The sequence below is a fragment of the Anabas testudineus genome, chromosome 14 (assembly GCF_900324465.2).
Source record: "Anabas testudineus chromosome 14, fAnaTes1.2, whole genome shotgun sequence".
NCBI lineage: Eukaryota > Metazoa > Chordata > Actinopteri > Anabantiformes > Anabantidae > Anabas > Anabas testudineus.
Window position 1 is genome coordinate 19,654,084 of NC_046623.1, and position 26,897 is coordinate 19,680,980.

Consider the following 26,897-nt stretch of genomic DNA (forward strand, 5'->3'; position numbering starts at 1 on the left):
GCTCAGTGATCCCACGATGGTGGAATGAGCTGCCTATCTCTGCACGCTCAGCCACATCACTTTAATATTTAAAAAACTGCTGAAGACAGAACTCATTCATCATCTTCCTTTGCACTTTTCTGCTCTTCTGTTCTTACATCTCTTGAAACAGAAACCCTTCTTTAACAGCACTTTGCTTTGATGTTGTTTCTCCTTGACTTAGATTTTGTTTGCTTGTTCCTCACTTGTAAGTCAATTTGAATAAAAGCATCTGCTAAATGAATCAATGTAAATGTAAATACTCACTCTTTTCCTTGCCAGAAATGTTGTGTATGGCTGCAAGAACTTCCCAACTGATGAATAAAGACAAAAACTAAAAGCTTTTGTACTGACTTGAGCTGAAAATATGACACATATATCTGTGCATGGACATCTCCCCAGCTTGCCTAATGTCAGAAACCAGATCACTGACACAGGTGGCAACAACACAGCGCTCAACTGATCATAACGAGCTGCATCAGGGGCAATTAACGAGAACCGGATGTCGAGCTCTGCACTCAGAGTTCAGAAAACCTCAATTTTCCTGAATACAGCTCAAGTGGCATTAGATTGTTTGTGATTGATGTGACTTTTTGGTGTCTGATTAGCCCAGGCATGTCGTCATTATTATCTTAATAACTCCTGTCATGGAATGAAAAAAAGAAAACTACAGTATATACATATTTTGTAGTTTATATATATATATATATATATATATATATATATATATATATATATATATATATATATATAAAAATAATGTTTAAAGAAATACAATGAATGATAACGGCCCAGACAAAATTCATGGGAGCCTTATACTGGGGTTTGAATACCAGCTGTGGACTACCGCCACAGTACTGCCTTTTACTGGAAGTCACTTTGGATAAAAGTGTCAAATGTCACATGTGAATGTGTAACACACAGAACATCTGCACTATAAACACATGGACAGAGATGTGTGTGTGTGCACTACCATCTGAAAGAAAAGCAGATTTTCTAGCGTCAAACTGATTATAAATTTGATGCAGACATCAATGGAACATTAGAGCTTTTTAATAAAAGGCTGACCATCATCAGCAAACATGAGTTATGTGATCCGGTGTGTTCGCTAATGCCTGTTATTAATTTAAAGGTCTACTTAAAAAAGGCAATTATGTGAGCATATGAGAAAATTTAATTGTGGTCACTCGAACCAAATCCATGGGACCCATCAGTACCTGAGGCTTCAAGATGTGCTCTGGCAGAAATTTAGAATTAGTTTGTTGCTAAAAGATGGTTTAGATGATTTTACAGACAATATGAGCACATAAAAGGTTTATTAGACACTAAAACATGATGTAGGCTACATATACGAAGGAAACAGCATCCATTAAATCTCTCAGCATCAACACACGATCGTGTAAGTTATTTTTACCGTTGTCTTCTTTTTTTCCCACTTTTATAAAATTTCTGTTAAATTATCTGAACAAAACCAGTCAGATTTGTGCATTTACAGGTTTATGAAAATACATTTTAAATCATTTCCAAATGTCAAGAATTCCTGTCGAAGCCTCTCGTAGGTTTTTGTAGACTGTCGATTAGACAAGGGGCAGAAAATTGGCTTCTTTTATCTAATTTCCAGGAAAAGTTGACATTTATGAGGTTTTCCCCGCTTGGCAGCGCTGGTCGGTTGTCGTGGCAACCTGCCTACCTCCGATTGAACCCCACTCGGCAGCTGCTGTGTTCTTTCTCCCAGGCTCAGCTGGCACTGGGCCCACATACCTTCCCTTCGCTCTCAGAGTTCAGTGCTGGGGCCAGAGGATAATAGTGGAGGGGCGATGGAGCATTGGTGAACCTGCTGAATCTCACTTTGTGTAATACAGCTTTCCTTCTTGTTGTTTTACACATTTGCTGTCATCTGAAAAAGTTTCCCCAGTCTTACCTTGAAATTAAGGAAGCAAACGTTTTATTTATTGTTTTGTAACAACGAAGCAAGACGTAAATTCAAATCTGTTACAGAGACAGACGCTGGAAGAATAACCGGTTTACAAGAACAAGAATAAAAACCATCTTAATTAATTCCCATTATTACTAATCAGACTGAGAGTGTCATGTGAAGTTGTACATTTCTTAGTAACACATGTAAAATATTCCACAGTATACTGAATCAGTTACAGACTCAAGAAGTAATTTAGTTAAATTTCTGACAGTGTAGTAAATCTCAATGATATGTAATTTAAGATTTTTTTTAAAGAAAATAGATTTTGTAAATAGTGTTTTCATTTATTATACTTTAAATATACTGTTTTACTTTTCTTAGTCGTGACAACGATGTGTCTTTTTCTTTCCTCACAACTTGTCTGGGTACCACATACACGTGTTTGTAAGAAGACGTTAAATTAGTTTGTTAAAACTGTTTGTTGATTCATTTGGTTTGAACATTTCTGCCCCTGTATTTTATGTAAGAATGCACAAAAGTGCATTCTTACATAAAATAAATGTATGTGAAGATAAACTACAAATATACAAAACAAAAGCTAACTACAATTTACCTTTTCTCTATTTTTATATCCATTTAATGTTGTTGTTTTTTTTATTTTATGTTTAGTACACACTACAAATGTGCTGATATCATCTTATTAGTAAAATCTCATATTTGGTAGGGATTTACAATACACTCAAAGAGACAGAGACACAAAGATACACAGAGACACAAAGAGACAGAGACACAAAGATACACAGAGACAGAGACACAAAGATACACAAAGAGACAGAGACACAAAGATACACAGAGACAGAGACACAAAGATACACAAAGAGACAGAGACACATAGAGACACATAGAGACAGAGACACAAATATACACAGAGACACAAAGAGACAGAGACACAAAGATACACAGAGACAGAGACACAAAGATACACAGAGACAGAGACACAAAGATACACAAAGAGACAGAGACACAAAGATACACAGAAACACAAAGAGACAGAGACAAAAAGATAAACAGAGACATAAAGAGACAGAGGCACAAATATACACAGAGACACAAAGAGACAGAGACACAAAGATACACAGAGACAGAGACACAAAGATACACAAAGAGACAGAGACACAAAGATACACAGAAACACAAAGAGACAGAGACAAAAAGATAAACAGAGACATAAAGAGACAGAGACACAAAGATACACAGAAACACAAAGAGACAGAGACAAAAAGATAAACAGAGACATAAAGAGACAGAGACACAAAGATACACAGAGACAGAGACACACAGATACACAGAGACACAAAGAGACACAGAAACACAAAGAGACAGAGGCACAAAGATACACAAAGAGACAGAGACACACAGAGACACAGAGACACAAAGAGACAGAGGCACAAAGAGACACAAAGAGACAGAGGCACAAAGATACACAAAGAGACAGAGACACAAAGATACACAGAGACACAAAGAGACAGAGACACAAAGATACACAAAGAGACAGAGACACACAGAGACACAAAGATACACAGAGACACAAAGAAACAGAGACACACAGACAGAGGCACAAAGATACACAGAAACACAAAGAAACAGAGACACACAGAGACAGAGACACAAAAATACACAGAGACACAAAGAGACAGAGACACAAAGATGAAAGAGAATTAATTAGTACCGACCCAATTGTGGGAGATGGAGTGTGTGTGTTTGTCTGTCTATGTCTTTGTCTCTCTATGAAAAAACCTTTTCAGCTGACATGTATGAACTAACCCTATGGAAGAAACCACTCAGAGCTTCTGTAGCTGTTCTTTCTGTGCACATGGAGACAACGTGTGGAGTCACTCAGCTGCTCAGTCCTGCTGCAGCTGATTCGTTAGTTCAGGAGCAGTGAACACACCCCGGACATGTCTCTGATCAGAGCTTTCCTCCTCAAACAGCTGCAGCTAAAAGTGACAATGAACCAGAAGCTGCAGTCTGGACACTAAACAATGAGCTAAACACCAGAGAAAGCTACTTGTCCGTAGCTTCACTACCACAAACACCTCTTCCATTTTCAGTATTGATTCTTCTTTGTCGCTTCCATCAGTACAAAAGATACCCAGGGATGTTTCTGTTCTTTTATCATCTAATTCACTCTGCTCCTTCAAGGCACACGTGTATTGACTGATCGTATTGATCCTGGACTGGCATATCTGTGAAGGAGGAGGCCGGCAGGTGGACAGATGGAAGACAAACACAGACAATGTCCATCTGTAACCTCTCTGGGTTCTTTCTTTTCAACCCTTTGTCTTGACCTCAGTTTGCATTCACAGCCACACATCTGCACACAACAGATTAGGGCCAGTTTGGATTGATTTACTTTTTATGTTTAACAGATTAACCCTCCGACATTGAGTGACCTCAAAAGAAAATATGAGCGAGTTTCAAAGGGTGAAAAGTGCAGGAAAAACCCGACTTGCAAACCAAAGCGATGAGACGGAGCCCCACTGTGAGCTGTGTAACCCGGACCACAGAGCCGTGGAAACCATCATCACACACCTCTATCAGAATCTAATCACATACCAAGTTTCTACGCTCTATCATATTCTACTGATGACCAGCTGTTCTGCTACATCAGAACAACGGAACATATCTTCATCACATGGTTTCAGCTTTTCACCTAGAGGCTGCATCCTGACGTCACAGTAACACACAGAGGAGGAAACTGTGTTTCTGCTGCAGACTGAGGAATGTGTTCATTTCCTTTGGGGTGTGAATGTTTTCTCACACAAGACGGTGTGGGTGAAAAAAGAGACAAAGAGACGGAGCGAGTGAAAAAGACGTGTGACACTGAAAAGCTGAGGTTATACCGTTTACTGAGAACGACATTCACATAAAACCTGACAAACCATTATTTCTGTTTCTACTAAGGGTCACCTGATCCTACATTTCCCAGGATGCAGCTTTAAAAACACCTTGTCTCAAACTCAGAATGCCATGTCTGTCATAAAGTAAAAATTTGTGTAGTTTTCCTTTAGCTAACAGTCATGCAACTGTGCATCCAAATGTCTGAGAAAAAAAAAAAAAAACAGACTTTCATGTTATTTAGCATTTTTAATTAGCAGTTTTTCCATTTGGTCAATGTCACAATATTCCAGAACACTTGTAATAAACACAAAAAAACAATTTAAAAACATTTTTTAACATCAGAAATAATCCAAAATAAAAGCTTCAAACATAAGTCTGCAGGATTCATGTTTGAGTTTGATCTCTGCCTCCATCTGCTGCTCAGCTTTGAAACTACTGGAGTTTTATAGGGGAGTTTATAGGTTTAAAAGTCATCTAGTTGATAAAACGTGTGCTCATGATAAAATCACTTTGTGTTGTTAAATGTATGTTTTCCAATAGATTTTAAAAACAAAGAGTTTTTAAGTATTATGTCACAAAAGGCCACAATACAACTTTATCCTCAATAGTTAAATTAAAACTCAACTCATCTCAAAATTACGCATTTTAAAATTTTGTTTCTTATGGCTTCTCATAAAACCACAGAACTGGAATCACATAAAATTTCAATTCCAATTATGACTTAATGATTTTAAATTCAATTATTTGTCATAATTTCTCCAAAAGTACAACTGTACAGCTGTTAAGATTACAAATTAATTCTCATTATGACTTTTTTTAAACTTGTAGAACCCCCTTAATGTTAAAAGGAGTATTACATTAGCTATAATGTCTGAAGATTGCAACTTCATTCATATTCTACTAAAATATAACAACTTTCAGAATTACATTTAGTCTTTAAAAAGTTAGACTGTCTCAGTTTTCCTGAAATTATTTTAATTTTATTTCTATTATGTATATATTCATATGTCTCTCTGTATATCTATAGATCTGTATCTATATATAGATACAGATCTATAGATATATAATCTTTTATATATATGAAATATATGGAAAGAGAGAGATAAAGAAAAAGAATCTTTTGATTTTTTTCTTCAACTTTCCAAAAGGAAGCGACACACTGTCTCATTAACAGATGACTTTATTATAAATATACAGTGTTAAAATGGAATGGTACCTGACACTGACAAATCAAACTCCTCTGTCTGCCGTCTGACTGCGATTTACACAGGACGCAGAAAAGAACATGGAGGAAGAAAAGAAAACCGTTATTAAAAGTGAAATCACAGGAAGATGTGACCGACACATTCAGTGGTCCTTAACGTCCAACAGTTGCTGATAAAGGTTCCGCATGCTGCATTTTAACATCAGCCAACTGTTTATTAGGAAGTTGATTAGTTTAACCGCAAACGTTCGTGTCGCCTGGTCAAGAAGACCTTTTCCAGACTTTGACAGTTAATTTAGGAAAATGACTCTCAGCTTATGATTTGATTTCAGGATTTTTTATTTTAACTAAGTGCTCATCTTCAGGACATGATGGACACATTAAACAGGTTATATATATTTGATCATTCAAATACCTAATGGTTGCTCAGCAGTTTTATGACAAACCAAATGAATTTGGTTTCTCTGCTTTCGTTTGTGCAGTAAAAGGAGCTCCAAGAGTCTTGCTGAAGTTAATGCAGTAACAAGCCTGAGCTGTTTCAATGTTGCATGTAGCACCTTTAAGTTTCATGAATGTTGCTCACTGCATGAAACAGCTACTCTGTGTTCCTGCCGGTCCTGCCGGTCCAGTCTGCAGGGACGCGTACCTCCCTCTCCTGTACCAGGACGAGAAGACCAGATCAACACAACCGTCACAACAGCAGATGTTGTTCAAGTGAGCGACGTGAAGGCTAACAAGCTTAATGTACTTTGATTTGCTTACTCCAATTTTCACTTTTAACTATCAGGCACTTAATTTGAAGCACTTTTGACGGATGAGCAGGGCCGACTGGAGTAGTGTGCAAACACTGGATAGAACATATCTGCATATCTGAACATGCATAACAAACGGTAAACATTTCAATCTTGAACTTTATCAAAGAAAAAAAAAAACAAAGTGTTAAAAACTAAAGCTTAAATAACAAAAACTGTTAAAAACCTGCAGCACAAAAAACCAACTAGAGGAAATGTTCAGGAGAGCTGTGGTTTGACTGGGAATCTCCCAGTGTGAATGTTAAGGCGTATATGGAGAATGTAAGTGTAAGTGAACTGGTTCATTCGAATTTGTGAAAGCATAAGTGTTTGTAGCTGTTCCCAGGCAGAAGTGACATTCATATACACACAGACATAACAGAGACTGTGCAAAGAATCTAGAATGATCTTCTTCCTCGTCACGTCGCATAAACTGAGTTTACGACTCGACTGGTTGTAATGTCATGGTTTAACTCTGAGTTGGGGTCCATTCCTGTCACTGGATTTATCCTCCACTTGATGCAACTAACGGGTAACAAAATGCTGCAGATCCACCACTGCTGCTTGGTAAATGCAAAGAAAGTGAATTCAGCTCCTTTTAAATGATCAACACTACAGATGAGACAGGATGCTGGTATGCTCTAACACAACCTACTCACTGAGCTTACTACTGCTGCCGCTGCTGCTACAGCTCTGATCATTTTCTACCGAGCAGCTCAACACAAAACCTGCAGAAGCTGATGAAAGTCTGCTAAAACTCTGAAAATGGTCTGAAAACACTTTGTTAAGTTAGTTAACACTGCACATCGAGACGGTCTTCATTCAAAAAGAGCATCTGATGTCATGGACACATAATTGCCCTCAGATTTAAGGCAACTCTCACTTACAACTTGCAGAACAGCTCATCCAGACACTTTCACCTCAGCTCGGCTGAATGAACTCTTTCCTCCGAAGCAACACGACCTTTGTTGCTCGAATGCGCTGCAGGACCGAGGATAGTCACAAACAGCTCGTCTTCATAAATAAAGGTTTGACTGACAGGATGAAGCAGACTGAGACACAAAAATATATATTTATCCTGTTGTAAGGTGATCACACTTGTTAGATATATTAACTTTGACTGCACTGATGGAAATATGAGTTCATCTTCAACAAATAGAAAACTAACGGTACAGTGAAAAGTGACATTTCTTAGAGCAAACATGATCAGAAAAGAATTCCTCACAACATCCTGAAATACTCGGATTTCAACAGATACAGAGGAGGTTTGGTTTGACTGATCTCTGGCAGAGTATATGTGATTTGGTGAATCTACTACTGAGTATACCTCTGCCTCTAATAATGCATTAATTCAGAGACAGTTCACATCTGTCTCACATAAAACCAACAGTGTGATAAATTGGGAAAAACTGCAAATATTTTCACAAGTCATGGTATGTCTTAATTCAAACTCAGCACAGAGACATGTGAGACTAAAATCCCGACTGAGTCACTTGCTGAGGTGAAAACTATTTGCAGCTTTACCAGTTAAAACATAACAACAGCTACATAGCTAAGAATAAACAGCACCAGTTCATTTCGGTGTCGTAGTCGATTCCACTACTCTGGTAAAAAGAGCAATAACGTTGGCAGACTGAGAATAAAAAAAAAACATGGCAGATATAAATATGCAAAAACCAAAAGAAACAAAAGGGTCGAGTCAGTGTGCAAATCTGAACCAGCATCTGTGGCAGAACAACAAGCAGACGGGCCACTAAAGGGATACCTTGACATTTGAATTCTTTCCTCTACACCAGGTTTCAGAGTTGTAAGTTGGCACAAATATGGGGGAGAGCAGGGGGCGGTAGACTGGGTTAACATGTTTTCTTCATTTTCACCTGGCATTAAGGCACCATCTGTATCTGGAAACAGTCAGGAGGAGGAGAAGAGGAGAAGATTGATGCCACTGTGTTTTTGCAAATGTGACGCTACAGCTGAAGTTCGGTTAAAGCACCTTAGCATCAGGACTGGTTCGGTCCATCGAAAGCCACCTCTAAAATGGCTTCAGGTGCAGAAAAACAAGACTGTCTATAGTAATTACTGAATATGTGCCATGCTCAGTTAGTTTTACATTATAAAGTATTAACTTTAGAAGAGAACCACCAATCAAAGTATCTGCAGACCACGTCTTATTCTAGGTTCTTTGTTAATACTCGTGAGGACCTGAATACAAGCACATTGAGAGTGTTACCTAGAAAAGTTGGATGTCCAATAGGTGGAGCACATACAGTAACATCGCTTCAGCTGAAACCAACTGTATCTCCCTAACTTGAAATCTGATCAGAAGAAGTGAGAAGATGCAGAGATGGCAAACAGGCTAATGTGATGGTTCCAGATACAGATGTCAGGTTAAAAGCATTTCATATTTATATACTGTCAACAGATCCAAACAAATACTGAACTAGTCAAATACATATCAACGAGGTGTTTCAAAGATTGAACAGAGTGAACAGGGAATTTAGAAATGACATAGGAACAAAACAGGCTGATCCTTTAATACCAGGTGGAAACAGGATCTGACCTGCAGTCGACCTAAATGCATGCTGGGAGGGAAAGCAGGTGGGGAAAAAAAAAGGTTTTTAAAAGAACCTGAGGTAGTCTGAATGTCTGGGCTACATGTTCATGGATGATGTCGACACACAACACTCCTCCTGTGCCCTTTTCTTATCCAGCGACCTGAACAGTGGTGTTAACGAGGAAAGCACAGGGCTGAGTATCACACCTCAACACTTTCTTTTTTCTGGGGCTGAAAAGAAAAAGCAGCACCAAAAACCCATAATACTGAGATTAGTACTGTTCTTCTTCTGATTTATACTTTTGTTGTTACACAGCTGTTCATATTAAGACATTAAAAATTTAGAACATTGAGAACTTTGGCTTCTTTTGTTCAACGTTTCTTAAAGTAACAGAAACTAGTTCCTCAGAGATACCCAGCCCTCCTGAGCAGTGTTGCTAACTAAACAGGTCCAACATCAAGGTATCTCTTTAAGTGTATTTGAAGCCAGCGATGAAACCGATCGCAGGTCACTTAAGGCACATACGTGTAAGAGAAGTTTATATAATTTCAGCTAACGAGCAGGACTATAGGAACAAGCTATAATGTGAAGACTGAGCGGAGCTCCAGATAACATCTAAGCACTTTATCAGAAAATAACTATCTCTCTACAGAAGTAGAGTACAATTTAAAAATGGAACTACTAAACTACAGTACACTCTGGATGCTAACGACGACGTCTTGATGCATAGCATCACCCATATACATAATATTGTGTTTTTATTTTAAGTAGAATGAATCTTATTCAATATTTCACTGTAACATTGAATAGTGGAGTTAATAGTGTTATGGAGAGTTATGGCAGTGTGTGTGTAAAAGAGTCACAGTCTCACTCCTCTGTTTCCTTGTTTTACCTTGAAGAAAGAGAAACTGGTTTGTGATTGTCATGACTAGTCTTCAACGTTCAATCCATGACGCGATGGAAAACCACAGGAGAAAAAGAAAAACTGGAAGAAACTGGAAGAGACAAAAGAGAAGTTGTTCTCAGAGATGGAGGGAAGAAGCATCCCTGCTCCGCGTGCACAGGTTCCAACCTGAGTCTTCGTCTGGGATCCAAAACCAACGCCACAGTGGACACAACTTCCTGAAATCCAAAACCAGCACACCTCAGAGCTCCTGATAGTTTATGATCCTAAAATGCTAAAAACAGTGTGTCAGTGTTGGAGGGCCTGCTGCACAGCCGGGTCAGGACCAGAGCAGTGCGTGGCATCTCTCTCCTCCTGCTCCGGCTTCTGACATGTGTTGCTCCTCTCACTTTCCACCTCCTCCTGCTTTACCACCACTCCTCCCACCGTTTTCTCTGTCACAATCCTCTGGGTTTCAGCCTCCGGGCCAGGAGAAACAAGTTTCCCAAACCTCGTCCCGTTCAGATCCTCCTCGAGCTTCACCTGAAAGGGCGGCAGTCCGAGCAGAAAGGCTCTGATCCTGCTAGGAGAACTCAGGTCTGCGGGTTCCTCTTGGTTCTTCATCTCCAACTCCTGTCCTCCTCCGCCTCCTCCGGTGTTGGACCGCCCGCCCAGGGGGAAGTCCTCTGCCTGTTCCGTGGAACAGGTTCTGTATTTTTTGGATGGCAGCTGGTCTGCGTTTGGGTTGATCGCTGCCTGACTCGGCTCTGGTCTCTCCACGTTCGGTCTCTTAGCCATAAAGCGTTTGCTGAGGTTGAGCGGCAGCGCCTGCTCAGGGGGTGGGGTCATCGGAGAGCAGGGGGGCTTGGTGCTGAGGTCCTGGGAAAGAGCCTCAGACAGTCGGCGGGTGAAGGTCTGCAATTGAGACGAGTCCAGGCGACGAGTTCTCATCAGCTGGCACACCTGAACGCTGCAGTCCAGATTCAGAGGCAGGACCCTGAGAGGCGGCAGAGGAGGCCGGTTCCTGACTTCCCGACTGGCTCCTCTCTGGGCTCCATCATCCACATTACACCCCGAACAGCGGTTGTGGAGCTGGTGGAGCGGGTGGGACTGTGGCTGAAGCTGGTCCCCGTTGGGGTGAGGGGTATCTGGGCTTCCGCTTTTGGGCTGGAGTGTGTAGATGGTCGGATGGTGCTGGGTCTGGTCTTGAGGAGTCAGCGCTGGGCTCTCCGGGCCTCTCTGCAGGCTAATCCGGTTCCTGAAGACATCCAGAGGACACACGCCTTTGATGGGGCTGAAGCCACCCAGAGATCCTCCGACGAAGTGGCGAGGCAGATTGGAGAGGAGCACGCCTGGAGCTGGATTCACTAAATCGACGCGGTCCGACTTCAGCTCCTTTGGTTTGGGCTGGAAGGGGAGGAAGGGGCTGGACATGGGGGACATGTCAGGGGTGAGGGGCATGTTGACCGGGTGGATGGCAGGCTGGATGGGCTGCAGGCCGGAGGAGAGAAGAAGAAAGACGGAAGGTGACAAAGGTGCAAACAAGCAAAAACTTAAGTAAGTTAAAATACATGAAATTAAATTAATTAAAGTATATAATGAATATGTATTCATTCAAAAGAAAAAAAAAAAAAAAAAAAAAGGTCACGTTAACACAGTCAAACCGTACGCCAACTTAAAACAGATATATTACTGCTCCAGTGAACTGTTACAACACAAACATATGTATTTTTACTTCACACCATCCACCTATATTCTGTTCATCATGGTCATTTACTGAGATTCCCAATTGATAATAAGTGTATTTGATTATTTTAGATACAGCTTTTGCTTCATTTCTTTTAATTAATGACTTCGTACTGTTTATTTTCTTGTAACTAATTACACTGAGTATGGGGATTTACTTTGGCAGCTGTTAGACAAACTAAATCATTTGACAATTCAGAATGGACTTTGGACTCTTGGGCAAAATAGACACTACAGTTCCCACAATGCATCACTGACTCTTGATTTTACATTTACTTTAAGTTTGTTTTGAATTTGTCCACCAAAGTCATTTTAACTTATTAACTTTAGAGATAGAAACCTAATAACTACATACATTTCGTGGATACGTTTCACTACATCTATCGACCACAAACAGACTTCATGTTCATCATTTTGTCTCTGATGGATTTTAAATAGCTGAGCCATTCTTGAAGTAGCCAGCAGGGGGAGCCTTTCCTTTCCTGGTCATTAGAAGTGTTCAACGTACAGGTTTAAACATAAGAGAGTCACAAGGCCAAAGTCGATCCAGATCCTGGTCTGTGGAGTTTCAAGCCCCGTCTGGACAGACCCATGCCTCTAATTTTAAAAAGGGGTAAACTAAAACCAGCACGATAATATCAGCAGTTTCTGTTTGCAGTATGTCCTTGGATCACTAGTTTACTGTGATGGTGCAGAAAAGGTAGAAATGTGAGTTTCAGGTGTTACCCTGTGTGTGCCGCTGGGAGTCGGTCCACCTCTGCCTTTGTCTGGGAGCACAGGACTCTGCTGGGGAGACTCGGCTGCTGCTGCTGTTGCTGCTGCTGCTGCTGCTGCAGCTTTGGCTTTAGCCTGCTGCTGCGCCAGGATCTTGGCCTGAGCGATCAGCGTGGACTTGTTGCGTGTTCCCGGGGGTCGTCCTCTGCCTCTTTTCACCACCACGCTGCCATTGACATTCACAGTCTGCTCAGAGAGAGGAAATCGAGTTTGAGCATCTTCAAGTCTTTGCTGGGTTTTTTTTTTTATGTCTTATGTAGTTGAGTTAATTTCACGCTTTTGTGTATCTCTCTCTGTGTATTTTGGTCCATTATCGGGACATATATGAATTGTATATCAATTATACTAGAATGTATATTCAGTGTAGGGTTCAGTAGATTTTGTGAGTCTGACCCCTGAACGGTTTCCACATCAGTCAAAATGTCTGCAGGTTTTATGGAACCATATGTGGAAGAAGATATCAAGAGAATCCAGAGCTGGAAAAACACAGGTGATTTCTGAAGGAAAACTGTTACCTGTGTCATGTTGTATGATAAAAATAAAACACTTAAAACCATCACTCACAGTCTGAGGAGGAGCTGAACCTGGTGTTGTAGTCTTTTTCTCCTTGGCTTTAGGTCCTGGTTTTCTGCCTCTCGGAAGCGGTTTCCTACCTCTTATACCTCTAGGTTTGGGGGGGAACGGGGTCTCTGGTATTTTGAATTCTGCTCCTCCTGATATGAGGTGCTCCTCATAGGGAAGCATCAGCCTGAAGTAACACACAAATGAGGAATGCACATATTTTTACATCACGGTCTTTTCTTTAGCTACAACAATTCCAGGCTTCATACGTGTGCTGGGCTGATGGGGCTGCCTCACCTCTCGTAGTGTCTCCTTGTGCAGGTAGCAGCGCTGGTGCTGCCGGGACATCCTCCCAGCTCATTATAAACCACTTTCCAGAGACGGGCGGATGTCACCTGAGACACACAAACATGGCGATGATCGACTCTGAACTGGAGAGGTAACACAGCGACTATACAAACATGAAAAATGCATCTGGAAGTTGAGAAATTGAAACCAAACCTGGAGTATAAAGGTGTGTCTCTAACCAATATCTTCAGACTGAAGAAGCTACTTGATGAGCAGAGAAATGTTTAAACCTAACAAGGAGGAAGTCCAGTAGCCATGACTCGACTGAGAATCCTTGAAGTTAATGTTAGCAGGTCAGGCAGCTCTGAACTGATGAGTGAAGCTGGAGACTGAAGTCACTGTCATAGCTTTTAATTTCAGCTACAATGTCAAAAACATTCGAGTTGTACATAAAGCTACGGCTCAGTGTGAGATGTTCTATGTTGGTAGTTTCTCAGAGATCAGATGCATTCTTCAGAATTTTATGGGGCATGTTCAAGCAAAATAGAGTTTAAGTTGCTCTTTTCCTGCAACAGGCTGGGGCGTGTACTGCAGAATGCAAACAGTCCTTTAATGGTCTTTTAATCTGTATGTGAAGTGCTCAACCTTATAGCAAGCCACAAATAGGTGGAAGCTAAACGTGCTAGTTTTAATTCCTACAGAAACTAAAAGCTACACTGCACTGGAAGAGTGTAGAAGAAGAGAGAACAGAGGAAAGGGACGTCACTGCTGCATTAACACTGAATGGGGAAACAAACAAAAGCCATTCTGTACTCAGGAAATAAACTCTGCAACAGGAAACGAACAACTCCATCATGTGCAGTACCACAGAGTCCTGCAACAGAACCCTGACCCAGAGTCACAGAGTCCGGGTGGGATTACATGAGGACACAGAACCTAATTTCAGGATACTTTACAAATACAAATACTGCACAAGTGAAACTATAGTACTGTTTACTGCATACACAGTGTTCTTGTCCCAGAATAAAGTTAAAAGTAAGCTTGTGGGTCAAAAAATGGTATCACTATTATTTTTTGTTTTCATATTGATTATGTATTAAACAGGACGTTTTATGGTCAGTACCACTGAATACTCAGGGCCATTTACCAATCCCAAACATGCAGTAAATGTTCATTAAATATGTAGCAGGGACAGTGAAATAACAGCTGAGAGCATTAAATCAAATCTATGATTCCTCCTCCTCTACCTCAGACTTATTTCAGAAGCACGACTTACTGATTTTAACTGTTTAGTGACCGAAGAAGGTCCTGTGCTTGCTTGCTTGTGTGTGTGTGTGTGTGTGTGTGTGTGTGTGTGTGGGGGGGGGGGGGGGGGGGGGTTAGGTAAATGAAACAATTGCATACACCACACAGTGTAATTAGTGGTGTAACACCATGTTATACAAGACTGTATTGTTCGGTTCAAGGCTCAGTTCAGTACAGTGGGTGGACTGAGCGACAGGAGTCCTTCTGTTGTCAACAGTGCTGAAACTGTCCCGTTCTGCCTGTTTTCATTCATTAAAGCTAAAAATCACCATCAGGTAATGAAATATTTCAAGCCAAGAATTTCTTCTTAAATGCTACGGTTGCATTTTTAATTCAACCCGTGCCTCCTTCAGATAAAGCTGGAGTATTTACCACAGTATACTCGTCATGTTGTTTTGTTTTTTATTTTGTTTTTTGACTGTTTCTAATCATTTATTCTGTTTTTATGTCTTTATTATTTTATATATGGCACAGACTGGTTGGCACCTTAATCTCAACGATGTTGCAATGACAAAGTTTATCTTTATCTTTAACTGGTTGATAGCAACTATGATGTTAAATATTTAGCAAACCGTGGTGACATTGTTTTAACGTTCTCCCGTGTTTTACCAAAAGAAAACAAACGAGAATGAGACTGACGGGGCTAAATAATCTGTAGTAACTCACCTTTTTGTATCCTCCGAGCCGTTTGACCACAGAGTACATGAGGAAGAGGTCGACTGAGGAGAGAGAAGACACACAGTCAACCCTGGCAATGCAGAACGACATGCAGAGCAGACAAATCTGAAATTAAACTATTTTAAATTTAAACGGTTTGATGAAACAAATATATTTTATTGAAACCTGTGAAATAATTCTAGCAGTGGGTTTGATTGATATTTTAATTCTAATGAACACATCTGATAAAATGTGAACGGAACTCGGGGGCGATAAGAGAACATGGTTTCAGCTGCCACGTGTTTAGCTTTGAAAAACATTTTTCAACTCTAAACTTTGCCTCTAAACCCAGTCTCGCTCCAGTGGTTACAGTTCAATACACTATTCATCTACATGCTGCTTTTACATTTAGGTATTTATCAGAGGGAGGTAGACTACAGGCGGCATTTGAACCCCAGTGCCCCTCATAGTGGGCAGTGATGTTACCACTACACGTATCCAGAGGAGTGGAAAATAAAAAATAAAGAGTAAAATTTCTATGTTTTTGGATAAAATAATTTCTGTCATTGTAACAGATCTAAGATGAAGGGACTGATTTTTGTTGCCTCCTGACTTGAGCGCTCCTAAAAAAATATTTTTAATGTCAATAATGGTTTCTGGTTAAACAAAGGAAAAGAAATGTCTGAGGAGTCAACAGGAATCAAACCTGTGACCTTCTCCTTCCATTTAAATATCAAGAGCACAGTGAGAGGGAGAAAGGCAGAAAAAGGGTCGATAGAGCAAAGAAGGAAAGAGAGCAGAGAAAGAAAGGACAGAAAAGGGGACCGCATGATGAAGAGAAGGAAAGATGGACCGGACAGAAGACAACAAGAAGGAACGAAGGAACTGAAAGACAAAACAGTAAAGAGATGAGACAAAAAATGGAAGACAGGGGGACTGACAAAAAGAGAGACAGAAGAGGTCAAATGAAGAGGAACAAAGAAAGAAACAAAGAGACGCACTCTTCTTGAAGCCGAGGTTGGGGACTTTGTGGATGGGCGAGCCGCGACGGTCCATAAAGGCGTAAAGCTGGTCCAGGAACAGCTGCTCCTCAGGGTGGGGGAGCCAGCTGCCCTGAGAGCCGACCTCCACACTGCCCATCACGTTCTCCTGGAGGGAGACGAATGCAGAGTACGGTGTGAAACATAAAATATAAGAAATATAAGAAACTATTCCTACAGGGAACAGCTTCAATCTCGGATCCCGTAGAGGTTCGGTAAACATCCTGCTGATGAAGAGCCTCATTATTGTTTTAACTATTTTCTCATTCATTTGAATCTACGAGACTTAAAGTCAGGTGAACAGAGTAAAACTATTGAAACAACAAACCTTCATCCTGTCGATCCAGGACTCTGACTGGCTGCAGTTTGGCGACTCTTTTCCATCACGGCCTCTCCTCTTGCGAGGTCGTCCTCGGAGACTGAGAGACGGACATCCTGCAGAAACACAAACAAAACAACATACTTGTCACTATCACGTTGTCCTCTCAGATCCAGGAATGAAAGTGTCATGACAAGCCACCAAGTAGCAGCAATCTTCCTTTCTTTCTACGTCTCGATGATCAGATACAAAATGCTAAAATCGACACAGTCTACATCAACAATCCTGCAACATATCGTTCCTTCAGCTGAAGACGCGTCCTGGAGTAGTGACACGTCTCGACCTGACTAGAAAGAAGCCATGACTCACTCCCCATAACTTCGAGAGGACACCGTCTTCATCAAAGTAGAATATGTGGCAGAGATGCTGTACCAGTCTGTATGTGTATTCCTAATAAAGTGGATGGTGAGCGTAAGGAAAAACCTGGCTCAGCTTCTGGTTTCTGGTCAGTAAAATCGTTGCACTCACTGAACTGCCAGGAGAAACTTGTGTTGCTCTCCAGTGTTGGGTGGTTGAACGTGTCCCTGCAGTACATCACTCGGGTGTTGGGCAGCACCCTGATGCCTCCCAGGGCCAGCAGGTGGGGGTCCTGCAGACCCGGCCCCCTCGCTCTGTCCTGGATGCGTCTCTGCAGGGAGCGGAAGCGGCAGTACTGTGGGTAGCTGAGAACCTTTACGCCCTCATGCTCCACCAGGCCGTCTGAGAGAAAGGAGGCAGAAAGTGTTGTTTTCTAATGACTCTCCAACAGCATTTGTTAACTTCACACTGAGAACATCCACAAACTAGTCCCACAAAAACAGCTCAAAGTTCAGGTGTGTTTCTTACTCTCCGTTTTGTCTTTTAGTGGCTCGATGCTCTCAGCCGGTGTGTTGCTGCTGCTGCTGCTGCTGCTGCTGCTGTTACAGTCACCGCTCTGTGGAAGTTTGTGGAGACCGTTGGTGCCACAGGGCGGCGGCTTCTGGCTGCTGCTCCAACCTGTTGGCTCCGCACACGACCACCTCACCAGGTCCTCCACCCGTAACACCATCTTCCTGGACACTGCCAGCACTTCATCCTGAATACACAGACACACACACACATAATTAATTCTATATCTCTATAGTTAGAAGTCCTTTAGATTAGACATCAAATAGCTTTTAGTTTTCAGTGATCTCACTCGCAAGATTTGCCGTTTGGCTACACAAGGTATAAAACATGAATCTGAGGACGTGATGTCTTTGGGAAACCATGAATGTTCAGCCAGCCTCCGCAGGAAGAGACACCTGTAGTGTTGTACTTTGTTTTTTTACAGGAAACGTCAGAAAGCAGCAGCTTTTATTTTATTTTACCAGTAAAACCTCAATGAGATTTAAAATCTCAGTGCTCCGTTTGAACAACAGGCTCTGTAAACAGAGTACATCATTATTACCATCTTTCCATTCCATGTGCACACACAGATATGACAGTAATACTTAAGAATGGTTTTATTAAAAAGAAGCAGTACAGTGCCATTGAAAAAGTCTCCATGAGGTCAGAGACGACCGACCAACCAACCTTCGTATGTAGTGATTCCTGAACACCATACAACAAAAAACATAAAACGTGCTGACATCAGGAACTCAACTAGTCAGGAAATACAGTTTACATTTTCAGTTTTCTTGTTTTCTGCATAAATGCTGCCACACATGGTTCAACCAGTGATTAAAACACTGTTTCACTTTTTTCACCATCATGTTTGATGGTTCTGTTCAGTAAAGACATGAAGGATCCGGACTGTTTGTGTTTCATTAGCTCAGTAATATCGAATTTTTACGTAAAGAAACTAAAGGAACCTGCAGAGTCAGCAATAGGAACATCGCTTCCTTTGCCACAACTTTTCTCTCCGGTCGTGACCAGTCGGACATCAGGTCTTATTTTATACAAATCAATTCAACCACAGATCACTCACGTCTGGAGTCTTACGCTCCCGTTCTGCTTTTTGTTTTCTGATGCTACAAATCTACTTTTAGGAAGTTGTGTCCGTGATCAACATCGTCACAGACACAGAGTGGCTCTTCGATCAGTTTACGGTTCAGACCTTCTGAGGTCTCTAAATCTTTTACTGCACCAGGTGAGATTTGTGTGGAAAACTTTCACTGGTTTCACACCAGTAATGAGATTTACATTTGGGACATACATTAGTCTGATTCCCAAAGGGGGATTTTCATGTGAAGTCAGAGCTGCAGCCTGCATATGAACAGTGTTAATCGTCAGGGGACTTTACTGTTTGTTCTAAAGCAAATCAGCAAGAAGAAACTTTGAATTTCTTCAATTGGACTGGATAAATACAGGAGGTGGTGTTCCTGTGACGAGGTTATTAATAAACGTTATTCTCCACTTTAAACCTTTATGAAACTCTATTTTCATTGTCTTCGTTTGTGCTTGTTCATTAATGAGTGTATTTTATTGAGGCTCCACTATGTGGCAGTGATTTAGATAATTAGGAATCAACACTACATGAGCATTTCTCTAGTTTCCACTGTTGCCTGTATACAACACCTGCAGTATTCTAGTTGTAATGTCACAGATACATATTTTTTGTGTGTTTAATAGGGCAAAGTCCCATTTGAATATGCCACAACGTTTTTGTATGACACATTTTTTAAAATAGAAAAAAAAAAAAACACTTTGAATTCAATCGCTGCAGCTGCAACTACTGCCTGATAACCACTTATCTGTCAGTAAATATGTTCCAGTATTATAAAACAAATTATAGTTGATGTGAGAGAAGAGGATGCACAGGACAGGGTTAAATGGAGGCCGATGATTCGCTGTGCTGAACTCTGAAAGGGAGCAGCCGAATGGAAAAAGAACATTACAAAACAAATTATTCTGAAGTGGGACATTCTGCATAGAAAGTACTTTTACTTTGGTACTTTGTCCGTTTGCTTAGGAAACATCTGAAGACAACTGCTCCACCAACTATGCTACTGCTGTCATAGTATTACTACTTCAGTACTTCTTCCTTCTGTGATGTCTCATTTTAATTTCACATCTAATTTAACATGCAAAATTAACCATAACCAATCTGTTCAGAAATGTCTGTAACAACCTTAAAATTCATCTTAATGCCCCGTTTCATGTGTTGCTGACTTTGTCTCAACACATATACAGAAAAACTAGTTTTTCTTGTTTATAATTAGAAGCAGAGAGACAGAATGAGAAAAGCAGGGACAGAGCCAAATTCATCATATCGTCATTTACAGAAGTTGTGGTGCCCGTGAGCAGCCAACAAAATATCTGAACAAGCTGCAAGCGTGCACTTCCTGTGTTTTAATGTGCTTTTAACAAGTCTGAAGTAAATTAGAGACGCAGCTTAAAAAACAGACGCCATCATCAGATTTGGACGTTTTCTCTTCCGGATCAGAATAACCAGGTGAGCGGGCTCTGTGAGCCCTAGAACATTAACTGGCCACAAACATGTTCTGCAGAATGGAAGAAAACATTCTTTAACGTTAGCTCTTTACATGGAGTTCAGCTTTGAAGCCTGACGTGTTCAAGTTCAGGAAGAGACTTTCATAGTTTAACATTTATTTTGATCCAGACCTCCACCCATTATCATAACTGTGTATATTCTCCTTTGTCTTTTATGGTCAGTGGTTTCTTATTTGGACTCTCATCCAATTTTTAATGATCCTGCTCTATAATAGTTTTTCACCAGGACCTGTAACAGTTTAGTTTAGTTAGTGAACACAAATGACTCTGGCTGCGCCAACATCATTTAGAAGAAAAAAAAAAAAAAGCCTTTTAAAGTGATAAATGATTCATTATTTTAAGTTGATCAACTTTAATTAGGAAACACAGTGATCTTTGCAGCTAATGTTTGCTCATGATGGTCCTCTGGTCACCTACATGTTCTGTTTCCAGCTTTAACACTTTTAGTTTAGTTTCTAGTATATCTGAAGATTTTTATAAAAAACTAAACAATATAAAATCCGATCTCTTAAAAATCTGAATTTTTATGACTATAAAAATAATTACATTTTTACATTTATGTCAACAACATCAGATTAAACTGCCATCCTAGTACTTATACCTTTAGAAAGTTCTTTGTACTTCTACTGAAGTATGAAGTTTATGTAAAATATTATCCCACCGTACAGTTTCTGTCAGCGTCCTGCAAACCAACACATCGAGGAAAATCAGAAGAGAGATTTTGTTGTGACATAAACAGATATTAGTAACCAGAACCATGTGATGCGTTTCGTGTCCAGATGGAAGAGGACTGGTCTCACCTCTCCATGCTCCTTGGTTCGGCCCTTCGGTGTGTCTTCAGGTAAGAAGTAGAGTCTGGCGCTGGCCAGCAGGTGGTGCCGTGTCTGGTCCTCCCACAGTAAGGTCACCTGCAGGTGAAGAGGGCACGGCGTCATGTCAACAGCAGCACAAACACTCTGCAGCCTCAAATGCGTTTTCTGTGACAGTTAAACATTTGCTCATGAATCCAACAATCAACAGGAGCTTTCTGGAACTGCAGTAGGTGACAAACCGACAACCTTTTTTTTTTTTCCAAGATGGCGCTGCAGGAGCAGCAGCTAGTTACGGCAGCTCTCTCTTCTCTTTTTCCTTTTCTATTCTTTTCTATTGTTTCTTGGCCCGCCTTACGGGTTTTCTTTTATGTGGTCACTGCCTTTTGCAAGTCTGCACATAGGGGGACCAATTTTATTACTTTTGTGTTTTGTTTTTCATTGTTTTTTAACTTTTTTGGGAGTGCGTCGGCAGATCCCCTCAGCTTCGCACATGGCTCCATTGTTTACTCCAGGGATCAGCTGTTAACTCTGCGCGGCCCTGCACCTCTCTACAACGAAAGACCTGAGGTTCCACCTGAAATACGGAGGAAACGGAGAGGCTGCAGAGCAGGACGAAGGCTTCGGGAGAGGAGATGGATATACAAACCATACGTTCCATCCATCATTATGGGAAACGTCCGTTCCCTCTCCAACAAGATGGACGAGCTGACGGCGCTGACCCGGCTACAGCAGGAGTACAGGGAGTGTAGCCTCATGTGTTTCACTGAGACGTGGCTGAACGAATCGACACCGGACTCTGTGGTCGCCCTGGATGGATTCAAACTGGTTCGGGCGGACAGGAGTTCGGGAGACAGTGGTAAGAAGAAAGGAGGAGGACTGGCGGTGTTTATTAACGAGAGATGGTGCAACCCGGCGCACGTCTCTGTTAAGGAACAGCTTTGCACCCGTGACATCGAGGTTCTCGCTGTGGGCATTCGGCCGTTTTACATCCCGAGGGAGTTTTCCCATGTTATAGTGTTTAACGTGTACATCCCTCCATCGGCTGACGCAGCGGCAGCCTGCGAGCGACTCCACGGAGCGGTGACGCGCATGCAGACCCGGCACCCGCAGGCGCCGCTTCTCACCAGCAGGGACTTCAACCACGCCTCGCTCTCCTCCATTCTCCCCACTTTCACTCAGTACGTTAAGTGCCATACCAGGGAAAACAAGACGCTGGACTTGCTGTATGCGAACGTTAAGGACGCATACGACTCCAACCCCCTCCCCCCACTCGGTCGCTCTGATCACAACCTGGTGCATCTGCTTCCTGAATACAAATCCAGGGTGAGAAGAGAACCACCCCAGAAGAAGTCAGTGAGAGTGTGGACTGATGAGGCTAGTGAGAGATTGAGAGACTGTTTCCAGACCACGGACTGGGAGACACTCTGCAGCTCTCATGGAGACGACATCGACAGCCTGACCCACTGCATCACTGACTACATCAACTTCTGTGTAGAGAACACTGTACCAACTCGGAGGGTGCGGTGTTTCTCCAACAGCAAGCCCTGGGTGACCCCTGAGCTGAGAGCCCTACTGAAGGAGAAGAGGAGGGCTTTTATTTCAGGGGACAGAGAGGAGCAGAAGAGAGTTCAGCATGAACTCAAATACAAAATCAGACAGGCCAAGAACAGCTACAGGAGGAAGCTGGAGGAACGGCTGGAGAACAACAACGCTCGAGATGTGTGGAGAGGCCTAAAGACCATCACTGGCCACGGACAGAGAGCAGGCACGGTGGCATCTGATGAAGATCAGGGCTTGGCCAATGAGTTAAACCTGTTCTTCAACAGGTTTGACTCCAGCCCTCCCCCTCCCACTTCACACATCTCCAGTACAGCAGCTACACCCACCCCCACGCACTCTCACCATTTCACACCACCCCCATCCACAACCATCCCATCTCTGCCCCCCACCTCCACCCCCCTTTGCCTCACTTCTAATCAGGTGAGGAGAGAACTGAGGTGACTTAAGACCAGGAAAGCTGCAGGTCCAGACGGCATCGGACCCGGACTGCTCAGGGACTGTGCTGACCAGCTCTGTGAGGTGGTCACTTACATCTTCAACCTGAGCCTGAGTCTGGAGACGGTCCCGATCCTGTGGAAGACCTCCTGTGTGGTTCCGGTTCCTAAGATGGCGCACGCTAAGGAGCCAAATCACTACAGACCAGTAGCCTTGACCTCCCACCTGATGAAGACCATGGAGAGGCTCATCCTCAGCCACCTTCGCTCAGTGGTCAGCACCGCGATGGACCCGCTGCAGTTTGCCTACAGGCCGAACATCGGGGTGGATGACGCTGTCATCTACCTGCTGCACCGGGCGCTGACTCACCTGGAGAATGCTGGAACCGCTGTGAGGGTCATGTTCTTTGACTTCTCCAGCGCCTTCAACACCATCCGGCCAGCTCTGCTGAGAGAGAAGCTGGAAGGGGCAGGAGTGGACGGACGACTGGCTGCATGGACAACCGACTACCTCACCAACAGGCCACAGTATGTGAGGCTACACAACTGTGTGTCAGAGGTGGTGGTTTCCAGCACTGGGGCTCCTCAGGGGACGGTGCTCTCACCGTTCCTTTTCACCCTTTACACATCGGACTTCACGTACGACACCAGCAGTTGTCACCTCCAGAAGTTCTCTGACGACTCGGCCATTGTTGGCTGTGTGTCGGGGGGGAACGAGCTGGAGTACAGGTCAGTCATTGTGGACTTTGTGGACTGATGTGAGCGCAACCACTTGTGCTTGAACACCAGTAAGACAAAGGAGATGGTGATTGACTTCAGGAGGAGAACACCACAACACACACCGGTGAGCATCCAGGGCTCAGACATTGAGGTAGTAGACAGTTTTAAGTACCTGGGTGTTCACCTCAACAAGAAATTGGACTGGACTCACAACACCGATGCCCTGTACAAGAAGGGCCAAAGTCGCCTCCACCTTCTGAGGAGACTGAGGTCCTTTGGAGTGTGCAGGCCTCTCTTAAGGACATTTTATGACTCTGTGGTAGCCTCTGCTATCCACTACGCCGTGGTCTGCTGGGGAGCAGGCAGCACAGACCGGGACAGACAGAGGCTCAACAAGCTGGTCAGGAGGGCCAGTTCTGTCCTGGGCTGTCCACTGGACTCTGTGGAGGAAGTGAGTGAAAGGAGGATGTTGGCCAAGCTAACATCCATCATGGACAACACCTCTCACCCACTACATCGGACAGTGGAGGCACTGAGCAGCTCCTTCAGTTGCAGACTGTTACACCCTCCATGTAGGAAGGAGCGGTTCCGCAGGTCATTCATTCCCACAGCTGTTAGACTGTACAATGCCACAGTTTAAATATACATGTACAAAACCGGTCCATAGCCCATCTGACTGTATTGTTTTTACTTTATTTTATTTATTTTTTATTACGTATAACATATTATATATGTTAAGTCGTAATAGTGTATATAGTTGTAGATTCTCGTAAAATGTTTATTACTTTTGTATTTTTGCACACCCTCTCATTCTTTTTGCACATTGCTGTTGTTCTTTTTGCACTGACCTGCTGTAGCAATTGAATTTCCCCAATGTGGGATCAATAAAGAATATCTTATCTTATCTTATCTTATCTTATCTGATTTCCCCCAGCTACAACTTTCTATAAACAGCAGCTGAACAGTTTTTGTTTTATTCAGAGTAACTTGTGATGATTTAATCACGCAGCCTGCACGCACACAGAAAATAAAATGTTTGATCAGTAACAGAATAGAACAGAATTCATGAGATGGTGTGAAATAAATGCACTATTAAAAATACAATAGTTCAGAAGAACAGGGTGGTTAAAAAAAACAGAAAGAGCAGAGTAAATAAATGCTCTGGAGATTTTTTTAATAGCTGCCAGATGCATTTGAACTTAAACTGGATGTTTCCATTTTACATTTCAGAACAAATTCTAGTAAAAAATGAAAACTAAAAATCAGAGTACGTTTCCAAAAAATGATCCGTTACTGAATCAAGTCATTCTTAATTTACCTAAGACAAAAGGTAAATTTGGTGTTTGTAGGCTTTAGTCTTGTTCACTGACACATTTTATCATCTGAGCAAAAACATTAACCCAAAAACTCGACATGTGTCATTACAATCAATTACTGTTGATACAATACTATCAACCTAAATACAATTTTATCTCGTTTCCATGTGTCCTAACTTCTCCAGCTCACGACCTACATCGACTAAAATTAGCCTTGCCGTGGGTTGTACTCAATAAAACATACTATTAGTCTTCTATAGCAGGACCGTGACCTATTTAAGAGAGATTCAGTTAGTGTTGGTCATAGTCAACAACAACTTTACTCATCACAATCAGTGGATTAGTCCTAGTTAGTGTTTGTCATTACCAATGTGAAATAGGAGGAGTTTTAATACACTCACCAGGAATTAAAAATAACTCTGGTTGCTCGGTTTCTGCTGAGTTGATACTTGTTAATGTACATGAACCAGAGCAAGTTGACAGATCAGCTTGTTCTAGCAGCAAAAAACTGTTAACGAGGTTTTAAAGGCAAGGCCATACCTGCAGGCTTTCACTAAAACAGCAGCTGCTATGGCTGAAAAGCATGATGACACTGAACATTAATAAAGCTGAATAAAGACCGACCTGGTTCTTCTCTGTGGCTTCATCATCACTACAGACACAAACACCTATCTCACCGTCACAAATATTACTGATTAAACAAGGACATGAACATGTTATTATCATATAATAATATCAAACCTGCAGGACATTCAGAAATTAATGTCAAAATTTTAATTACGACTCAACAGAACTCCTCTGGACAAATTCTGTGCTAAATGGACAAGTTTGATCATGTTGCCTGTTAAATGCGAAGATGACTGCTATGTAAAATGAGCTGCTGTAGTCAAAAACACAATGATTAGAATAGTTTTACTACAGCACAGAGCCACGTGAAAACCACATGAGCAGGTTTCTCACCTCAGCGATGCACACAGGATCCTGCGGTCCACAACGGATGAAGTAGAACTCTCCGAGCTTCCACACTTTGATGGCTCCTTCGGGTTCGGCTCTGCTGCTCACAGACTTATAGAAGGCATAGCTGCCCCGCTGGCAGGAGGGAGCACCCAACCACTGACATGAAGACAAGAGAGCACAGCAACAGTAAGGATGGATTCACTGCACCTGTGTTGTTTGGAGACATTTACAACTAATTGAAGAAGCAGGTTTCTGCTAAAGTAACATCAGGCTGAATATTTGTAATATTGACAATTAAGATTCTAGCCAGTACCACTATTGGGATTTAACAGTAAAATGCCAAATTTAGCTATGGGACATTTTACATTTTTATGTTTAAGGATACTGAAAATACCTCAGTGATTAAATGGTCAAATTAAAAATTAAGTCTATGGTGTGGGTGTGTTCAAGCCATAAATTCTGCAGAATGCACCTCTGGCATCAACACCTCTGATGATAATGTTGCACCATCTTGCAGTGAGGCAGTATTTTCACATGTACAAACAGCATCCAGAGGAGGATACTGTAATATATTCAACAACTTGCAGAGGAAATGTAAAAAATTAACTGCTCAGACTGGCAGACA

General features: G+C 41.9%; 1 protein-coding gene across 1 annotated transcript in view; it reads right to left on the minus strand.

Annotated features, from left to right (window-relative positions):
• Window positions 1-5,999: 5,999 nt before the first annotated feature.
• zgc:77151 (ARID_ARID5 domain-containing protein) overlaps window positions 6,000-26,897 on the minus strand; it is a 32,660-nt gene continuing 11,762 nt past the window's right edge. Inside the window, exons 2-12 of the mRNA XM_026371068.1 lie at window positions 26,276-26,428; window positions 21,274-21,381; window positions 17,846-18,074; window positions 17,489-17,719; window positions 16,970-17,076; window positions 16,603-16,750; window positions 15,611-15,663; window positions 13,649-13,746; window positions 13,355-13,538; window positions 12,743-12,976; window positions 6,000-11,761 (exon numbers count right to left, since the gene is read on the minus strand). Of these exons, the coding sequence (XP_026226853.1) occupies window positions 10,580-11,761; window positions 12,743-12,976; window positions 13,355-13,538; window positions 13,649-13,746; window positions 15,611-15,663; window positions 16,603-16,750; window positions 16,970-17,076; window positions 17,489-17,719; window positions 17,846-18,074; window positions 21,274-21,381; window positions 26,276-26,428 (2,727 nt within the window). The 3' untranslated portion in view covers window positions 6,000-10,579. The remainder of the gene's footprint in view (window positions 11,762-12,742; window positions 12,977-13,354; window positions 13,539-13,648; window positions 13,747-15,610; window positions 15,664-16,602; window positions 16,751-16,969; window positions 17,077-17,488; window positions 17,720-17,845; window positions 18,075-21,273; window positions 21,382-26,275; window positions 26,429-26,897) is intronic.